General features: G+C 43.8%; 1 protein-coding gene across 1 annotated transcript in view; it reads right to left on the minus strand.

Annotated features, from left to right (window-relative positions):
* Nucleotides 1-9,699, minus strand: part of llgl2 (LLGL scribble cell polarity complex component 2) — a gene marked incomplete in the record, with an annotated part of 122,361 nt that overhangs the window by 3,361 nt on the left and 109,301 nt on the right. Inside the window, 3 exon segments of the mRNA XM_014010453.1 lie at nt 8,497-8,539; nt 8,830-8,877; nt 9,032-9,057. Of these exon segments, the coding sequence (XP_013865907.1) occupies nt 8,497-8,539; nt 8,830-8,877; nt 9,032-9,057 (117 nt within the window).

Consider the following 9,699-nt stretch of genomic DNA (forward strand, 5'->3'; position numbering starts at 1 on the left):
CTGTTGATGCATGTTGTTCTAAAGTGCAAATAAAATTGGTTAAGAAGAGGGGCAGAGGTCAGCATTGTGCCAGTTTTCCCTCCACCCCAACTCCAAACCAAATAGACCCCAAGTGTCTACAAGCAACCCTTGGGGGTGGACAAAGGCGCCAGCGACGACAGTGATTCCCTCTCACCCCTTGTCTGCCATAGAGTGCCCACTTACTTAGGGTGCAAAGTCTTTTATCAAAAAATATTAATTAGCCTGTTCCTAAAGCAGCCATGACATTACCTGTACCACCTTTCAAAGATGAGCTTGCATGCTCAGTCATAAGCAGTTCCTTTATTTCTCTACACTTTGGCCTTTCCATCACTTTGGTAAAGACAAATCTTGATCACATGTTTCAATAGTTATTCTCACATGAAAAATGTTTGGGTTCAAATACTGGGCACTATGCCTGAGGTGTTTTACAACTTCAAACTTTGTCTCATGCTCTTCTTTTGATATTATAATATATTATCATTTATGATAGTATAATTTTATTATACATAAGTTTATAACTACCTTTCTCATGTAAAAATGCTATTTAACAAAAAAACGTTTTAAACTACAAGCTTATGCAACAGAAGAAAAGCACATTTAAGCAGATAATCATCTCATCATCCTCAGTTCATGACTTCTTTAGTTTCCACGAGGAACTTTCAGATATACAAACTCAGCAGACAAACACATCTAAGCCTGAAAGTTTAATAATAAACAACAAATTTGCAAAACAACTCAACTAGCTCTGAAAACATAATCTGAAAGGCACCAATCAGTTCTAAATCTTCTGACTCTGGATGAACCTTGCTGACTCTGCTGCTCCACCAAATCAGGTTTTTATTCACACTCTCTCTTTTTATCACTCTGTGCTCGTCCTGCCTTTTGTTGTTCTGTTTGTTAATAAAGCTTGGTTTATTTTACACTCTAGTCCTCATCTTTAGAAAAACACAATCCCAGCCCTATTTTTGGGGGAGCTGGTGTGGTTCACTGCACACACCTTTCAACTTTATCATCAGCTTTAACAGTAATATTTATGCTTCTGCTGCTGAGCCATGAGGACCTTTGAAATAAAAAAAAATTAAATCTTAAAAGTTCCCGTGCACAACTCCCTTCATCCGCTTCCTCCTCAGATGACCCTGACCAACAGACCCTTCCCTGACCCACAGACCCCTCCCCGACAAGAACAGCAGGACAGCAAAAGTCAGGCTTTGGATACATGCACAGGGCGCATCCACCTCGCCAGTGTGGATGTAATAAAKCTTCACGTTTAAAGTCCGTATTTGTCACGCGCGTGGTGGGGGGGGGGGGTGCGTGCGTGCATGTATGTGTGTGCACGCACGGGGCGGGAGTGTCTGCCGCGGATAACAGAGCAGGCAGGAGGGGGAGAGGACGAGGAGAAGAGCAGTGAACTTATTTCTAATTTTTTCTGACTAATTTAATTTAATTTTTATTGTTTTTATCGTCCTGCAGGCTCTGAGAGAAAATTAATTTGAAGCTGAGATATATTTTTTAAATCGTTAGATTACTCTAAAGCAAAATGAGGGAAAATCTGTGTCAGTTACAGACATTCTGTTCACGTGAGCAGCTGTCAGTCAGCACCTGTCATACTTCAGACGCACGACGGAGCGTGTCTGAACCAATCATTGATCAGCTGACTGATTTAAATACATCTTAACATTCATGAGGTGCTTTTCATTTACAGTTTATGGTTGAGTGTGGGCGTGTAGAGGGTAGAACCTGACCCAGGAACTTGTGCGCAAACTCTGACATGCGGCTGTGAGTTATAAAGGAAAGATGCGCAGAAACGTGAGTACGCACGGTTTTATAAATCTGAATTTTTTTTGGCATACGCCATTTTCATCTTTTGGCCGTACGTTCACTTTTAGTATCGTTTCCACATAATCCTTTATAAATCTGACCCCAGGAACGTCAGGTGCACACGTTCAGTTTTACCACACGGTAATCTCAGTGGATACATTGACAGTCATCAGATATGGAGAAGCTGCAAATAAAGTCTAAAATGAAAAATAAAGTAAAACAAACTGCAGTCATGAATAAGGTGGTTTGTTTTGTTTTTTATATATTTTTCAGTTCAGCAGCAGCCGCTTGTGAGCTTGACTCATCATCAAGCAACAATTAAATGAAGTTTTCACCTGTGATTGTTTTGTTATTTAAATCATTTATTAGGAAGAATGATCAAATGAAAAAAACTAAACGCATGTAAATAATATCCACACTGAAGTTTGGACAGCGGGTCAGAAACTCGTGCTGGAACGCAGTCTTTTTACGCAAGAGATGGTGAGTAAAGCGAACTATTTAGGTATTTTAATTAACAAAAAACTATTTTGGGGGGGGGGGGGTGACATTTCCTCGCCTGGCAGTAGTTTCTCCAAAGCGACCTGTCATCTCTCAGCGCAAACTGCAGCTGCGTTTGGACAGCAACAAACTCCACAAAATTATATTTTAACCCGACAGGAAACTTATCTGCTCTGGGGCAAATCAGAAGAAGAAGAAGCATCAACCCACCCCGACAGCAGAGGTGTTCGGGCGGCCTGATGTGAAAACCCCTCTGCTGCTGCAGCGCGAGGCATCATGAAACAAACTGAATTAACTTCTCTTTGTGGTTAAATATATATTTTAAACAAACAAAAGGTTGTTGTTTCACGTAGAGTTTAGATCAGGGCTAAAAAAAAAAAAAAACGCTACGGTGATCCGAATCCAACCGGACATATATTTTAGGCTAAATACCATTTAATGTGATCCCGTTTTAATTTAATCCTCACAGCTAAAATGTTCCTAAGTTTATAAAGACCTCAGCAGTTTTAGTCGTCGTGGGGACAATATCTGTGGATGTTCTGGATGTTCTGACACGGAGCAAGTTTTAACCTGGAGCAGCGGTGAGTGTCAGCGAGGGTCCGGTTCTGTGACAGCAGGACCGCACGGAGCAGTCACTGTCCGGTTCTGTAACTTCTGTTCGGACCGGTCCGTACCAGGACTTGCTTGAAAATTTTTCAGGAGCAGTTTGAAGAGCTGATCACGGACATCCACGTCTTTTTTTTTTTTCCATCACTGCCTCGAGGAAAGTTTCTGTCCTCCCGCTGCCTGCTGCAGGGGTCCGGACCTGCTGCAGGGGTCCGGACATCCTGATGTGTAAAACCCCTCAGCAACGGAGGCACATGTTCTGGTTTATGTGCACTTATGGGGACATACAGCGGAGTGAGTCGCTGAGCTTCAACTCATTTATTATTTCCTGAACACAGTAAGGCTGTGGCTGTGATCTATAATAATCATAATAATTATTATTATTATTATTATGTGGAGCCGTGTGTGTGTGTGTGTGTGTGAGTGGACATGTTTTACTGCACATGTGGGGACAATATGTGTGTGTGAGGGTGTGTGTATTTTTGGCCCGATCTAAACTACGTGACACAACAACCACAGTTTAAAACTCTTGAAGCACAAAGAGGATGTGTAAGTTAATTCAGTTTGTTTTATGACTGATAGACTCCATGTTTTCACTGTGGCTGAGGAGAAGGCAGCTTCTACCACAGCTACCATCAACAATGCTATGGCTAACTCCTGAATCTCTGCAGGGCGTGTCTCTACAGAGAGCCTTTTATATGAGCACAGTACTGTGACACGTCACGCTGTACAGCACGTCACAGGTACTTCAAACGTGGTAGTCTTTTTTAAACCCCTAGATGGCAGTACCAAGCCGTTTTTGAACAAATATTGACGATTTAAACTATTTTAGACGAAAATGTTAAATTTAGGTCAAACATAGCAAGGTATTACCCTTAAGACACAATTTGGGCAGTTTATTTGTTAAAAAAAAGTTGATTTTGGGGTGGGTTACACTTTAAACAGTACGCTCTCGGTTATAGTCACGGTTTGTCGCTTTGGTTACTCGTGTAGGGCGAGCACACACCCCTGCCAGCGGTGGTGTTTATTCTTGATACTTATGTTGTAGTATTATCCAAAAGAATATGTGGCAGTAGGCTACACTTTATAACTTGTAAAACATTGTAAATCAGAGTACAAACGATTTACAAACTAATTGGTGCGCAATGTGCACAGCCCGTGCAGAGTAGTGTGAGCAGCTGTTGTTGCATGCTCACTCACACTTTACACTACAGTACTAAACAGTACACACATTTTCCCCCTCATTCATAAAAAGCTCAAATCGGGAACTATTCCAGGGACAAGTATGCAGTTAAACATGTGTGCGCTGCTGCGGCTAATTGTTAGCACAACACTGGTGTTTACCTTTCATCACACTGAGGACCGGTCCTGCTCTTTTTTAAATCCAAACACGACAAACCCTCCACCTCCCTGCCTGTCGTCGAGCCACAGTCATCCCCAAATTTCCTCATTTTGTGGTAATTTTAGCTGGAGTTTACATTTATCTATACTCTCCTTCTGAAGTTTCCCATGTGTCCTGTGCTCATCACAGACCAGCCACAACCAAAATAAAGTGGTTCCATGTGCAACTCATGCAGCGCTAACCGATCATCCAGATAAACATGTCCGACTCAGAGGGGGAGAAAAAAAGGGCCGTCAATTTTAGGTCTATATTTTAAACAAATCCATTGAATTAATTTTAATGACCCGCGGAAATGCTAGTGCAGCATGTCAGACCCAGCAGAAAGCACAGAGTGAGCCACTGAAGGGGCTGTCACCTCTAAGTGGTAAACCCAAACAAAAGTGTGCGGTGAAGACCAGCTGGCCACAGCACAGATGTCACTCAAGGTCACCCTTTTAAATAGGGCCCAGGATGTTGCTACACTCCTGGTGGAGTGTGCTCTCACACCAAGAGGGACTGGGAGACCCCTGCTACAGCAAGCTAGAGAAATAACCTCCACAATCCAGTGGGAGAGTCTCTGTCTGAAAAGAGCCCTGCCCCTGAGTGGGTGAAGCCTGGTTTATAGTTGACACGTCGCACCGGGCATGAGGGGGTGCGCGCCAAAAGTGACACATTCGCGCCGTCCCCGCCCCTGTGCGTTGGCCCTGTGCGTTGTCCCGGTGCATGGTCGTGCACTTCCGCAATTTTGAAACTCCGCAAAGGCTGCGTGCCACTCGTCGCGACGCACAACAGGTTAGAATGTGCCGGTGCATCTGTCCATGACAACCAGATGGCACAAAACTCATGGAAGGAAATAGCAACGGCTTTAATGACTTTAAAGAAAGATCAGTTAATATGCCGGAAGACATGGTTTGGCACCGTACTGCCGTTTTCATTTTTTCACCGACATGGAACAGCGCGCAACTATAAATGCACACAGTACGTGACTTCCGAGCGCGCACATTCCACGTAGCACGAGCGAACACCCAGAGCACAACTATAACCAAGCCTTTAGCAACACATCCAAACAGCTGATCACGACCTCACATCCTATGTGCAATCAATGTAAATATGCAACGCACCTAAAGGGCACAAAGAATGCAACCTCCTTTGCTTTGAGTCTCGAGCACCCGAGTAAGATCCCAGGGAGGGATACTGGGTTTAAAAACAGGCCGTAGTTTACGGATCCCCTTCAGAAAACGCTCCGCCAGGGGATGGGCAACTGGTGTGAGCCCATCAAAACCCACATCGCAGGCAGAAATGGCTGCCAGGACTTTAATCGTGGAAAAAGAAAGACCTTTATCCAGTATCTCCAGCAGAAATGTTAAAACATCCACCACTGAGCACTGAAATGAGACAATGTGTCTAACCTTTAGGCCTTTAGATAACAAGCAGGACCTTTCAGTAGGTAGGCATGCAGCCTCCACAGTTCTGGATGTGGGTGAAATATCTCCCCCCTGCCTGAGAGAGGAGATCTGGGCGAAGAGGAAGTTGCCAGGGCTGAGCTGCCAGCAGGCTGATTGTCTCGGCGTACCATGACTTCGCTGGCTAACGAGGTGCACCAGAATCAGGGACAGACCTGTATGCGTACCCTCTCCAGTAGAAGTAGTACCATTTCCACTGGGGGAAATGCATGCAGAAGTACGTTGGGCCACTAGTGAGCCAAATGCTAAGTTCAAACCGAACGCGTTTTGAGCGGCCAAAAAGTGCAAAACGTCTCTCATTGGACGCACTATTTTCAGACCGAAGAACGCACTAGTGTTCAGACCAGAACAAGCAGTGGCTGCAGCAAGGTGTGGGGGGAGCGTGTCCTCGGCAGGTGAAATAAAGATAAAATAAAAGAAAATGGCTTTGACTTATTTGCTAAAAAGCTAGCGAACATTGCACACAGCAGATAATTAACTCACCAGATGATTTAGAGGCGATTTGTTCGGTTAGTTTCGTCACTCCAGAAGTTGCCAGCTGACGGACTTTTTTCTTTTTTTGGTCCAGAGCAGCTGATCCACATCGGTGCTGATATATCCTGCCAGAAAATCCAACTGCACACAGTCGATTTCAGGTAAAGATCTCCAGTCCGTCTGTTTCGGTTTTCAGTGGGAGACGCGTTGAGTGGTGAAAAGTTCAGATATTTGAACTCTTGCGGCGGCGGCTTCCGCAGCACCGCATGCGCGGAAAACTCTCTGCGCCCCTTCCGCCTTCATTGTGCACCGCCCAAAACGTAAGTGACACGACGCACGACCCCTAGAGGCGCATCCTCATAGACTTTGCATGTAAATTGGCCGCTCCTGCCACTCAAAATGCGTTCGGTGTGAATAAAAGAGTCCACCCCCAGTGGAGCGTTCTGATCTGTTATGGAAAAAAAACAGAGGGCAGTGGCTAAGTGATCCACTGCAGTTTCACCAAATAGATCCCATTTCTGGGCCACCACTGAGGGATGAAGCCTCCATTCCCTCACTAGAGGTCCACCCCTGGAGAGTAGATCTGGGCCCAGGATTCAGTCTTCCAGAGACATGAGTGGCCCTGATAGACAGGAAATGTACACTGCAAGAGAGTGTGAGACAGTTCCAACAGGGGAAGAGACTGAGTTCCTCCCTGTCTGTTTATACATGATTTTACAGTCGTGTTTGTTCTGATCAGAACATGTTGGTTCTTCAGAATTGGACAAAAAATTTTCAGTGCCAACAGACCCGCTAACCTAGGCAGTTTATGTGGACTCTGGACGTCGTGGAATCCAAACCCCTCTCACTGCCGCACCATCACACAGAGCCCCCCCACCCCACCAGGGAGGCGTCTGTGGATACCACCTTGCAAAAGGACACTCTCCCTATCGGTGAGCCTCAGCACAGCAGGCCGGGTTCCCTCCAAGGGCGGAGAGCCATCATGCAGGAGGCAGTTATCATTACCTTTCTGTGGCGTGGTGTGATGCACAGCCAGTGAGAGTGACACCAGCGCTGAAACCGGCATATTTTTAGCAGACTGAGTGGTACTACTGCAGTCATAGATGCCATCATGCCTATTAGCTGTAGAATGGTCTGAAAATGCAGTTTGTGTTCCAGTTGAAACAGTGAGGCAGCGGTGAAAAGCAGCTACTCTGTTCTCTGAAAGACCAGTTCTGCTTGACAGGGAGCATATTTCTAACCTGAGGAAAGAAAACTGCTGACTCGGAGTCAGAACTGAGGAATGACGGTGATGATGGGCAGTATATAGTGAAGGCGGGGCCTGTCACCTGTCGTCATCACATCATCTGCCTAAAGGCGTGATTAGAGGTGTCTTCAGCCAGGACACGCAGGGTGTGGTGTCCCATACTTCATGTGTTGTACCAAGTAAATCGACTGAAAGGGAACCAGCCTTCTTTATCAGGTTGTTTAGCCTTTTTAGGCCCCTGGCTCTGATGCTGAAAGGCTTTTCCACCACGGACTCTTCTTCACCAAACGTGACACTGATCATTGAGTGATAAAAAATAAAAAACACAATATCCAGCCATCTTTATTGCTGTTTATGCACTGAGCTGTGCGAGGGCAGAGGGAGGATCTATGATAACTTAAAGCCTGCTGCGTCTTCAGCTCGTTTATACTCAATTAGGAAAAAGACGTCCAAAATTACGCAATCTCCAACCCGTTGTCTAATGACTTACTGAAGTATAATCCAAGGTTTAGAATGTCTAGAGACTCCAACTACACAACAAAATGCCTTTTACATCTAAAAGAGTGGATTTTGCATATGTCCCCTTCAAAGTAGTATCTCACTGCACTGTGACTGAAAATAAACCATATTATATGTGTTGCCTCTAAAAATACGAATCAATCCCTACTATACAGATCTAATATGTTTTTATTGTAAGCTTTTGTATCCTGTAATTTTATTTAACCAATGAGAAAAGGGGTTTTTAGCTTTTATAATGGACAATGGGCTTGTGCTTACTGTGCCACCATCCAGCATTAGCACAGAGCAGCACCATGCAGTCTAAGGTGATATTTTGTAGGACATTCTGAATTAAACAGATGTACAAGGTTTTGCTTGCAGTCTTGTAGTGAACCAGACCTTTAGAGTTGCACTTTGAGATTTTAAATGATCAAAACATTTTTCCCGAACTGTGCAGGTGACTTATCCACAGGAGGACAGCTCAAACTTACATTTGATCGCCTTCTAGTGACTTCTGGATCTCCTGAAGAACCTCTGTAAAAATAAATAAATAAAAAAAGACTATAACCAAGCTGTTCTCTGCACATGAAATACGCAGCAGCAGCAGCTTTATCAGTGGAGGATGCTACTAACAGCAGTATTAAGTGGGATCCCATTAGGTCTGGTTCCCAGACAGTGATTGTAAAGGGAGCAGAAAGCTGATATACCAGTTTAAGGCAGCACATGATGCAATCAGAACTGAAACAAGACTACAGACACAGGCGTGCCTGCTTTGAGGACTTTTCAGATCTGGATTTCATTACATTCGGTTTTTGAGTACTCACGCTCATCATTCAGCAAAGCATGCTCCATAACGCATCTAGCTGCACTTTCTGGAACACACAGGCAGCAGGCAGAGGACACACAACAGCAGGACAGACATAACGTGTGGGTTTAAATCAGCACATCGACAACACTACATTTGAACATGCAGCATCTAAGCTGGATGCACATGCAGAATAATATATACATAAATAAACATCTTACCTGCATCCTCACGGTGTTGTGTGGTTCTGAAAAAGCAAAACAGAACATTTAATAATTCCCAGGTAAAACAAACTAAACTTTAAATTTAAACTAATTATTTGTTACCCCTCAGAGTATGTTGGGGACCATCCAGTACTACCACACCAAATCTTAGTCTAATATCTCTAAAACAGACAGTGTTATCGGCAGGTCTGCGTTTGATACGGTAGCTGAAGTACTCCTACGTCACCATAGATCAGAATTTACATAAAGTAGTGCTGGGCATAGATTAAAAATTTTAATCGTAATTAATCTCAAGATATTTTTATGTGAATAATTTTTTTTTTTTAGAAACGATCACTCTCCTATGGCTGAAAGTGTACATTTGTATGTTGCAATACATGTGCGACACACCACGTACATTTTTCTTTTGTTTTTCATTTTAACTTCTTATTGCTTATTGTATTTTTTTCCCGACAACAGGGGCCTCCTCTATCTGGAACACTTAAACAACGCACGCTAAGTCCAAGTAAATCAAACTTTTGTGAAGTACATTCAACTCTGTACAGAACAAAGCACTCAATGCGAATATTTCATTGATTAAGATCGGGAGTTAGCGTGCGTTGTTTAAGTGTTCCCTTTATTTTTTGAGCAGTGTGTATCTATCTATCTATCTATCTATATATATA

Source organism: Austrofundulus limnaeus, unplaced genomic scaffold (genome assembly GCF_001266775.1).
Source record: "Austrofundulus limnaeus strain Quisiro unplaced genomic scaffold, Austrofundulus_limnaeus-1.0 Scaffold69, whole genome shotgun sequence".
In the NCBI taxonomy this organism is placed as follows: domain Eukaryota; kingdom Metazoa; phylum Chordata; class Actinopteri; order Cyprinodontiformes; family Rivulidae; genus Austrofundulus; species Austrofundulus limnaeus.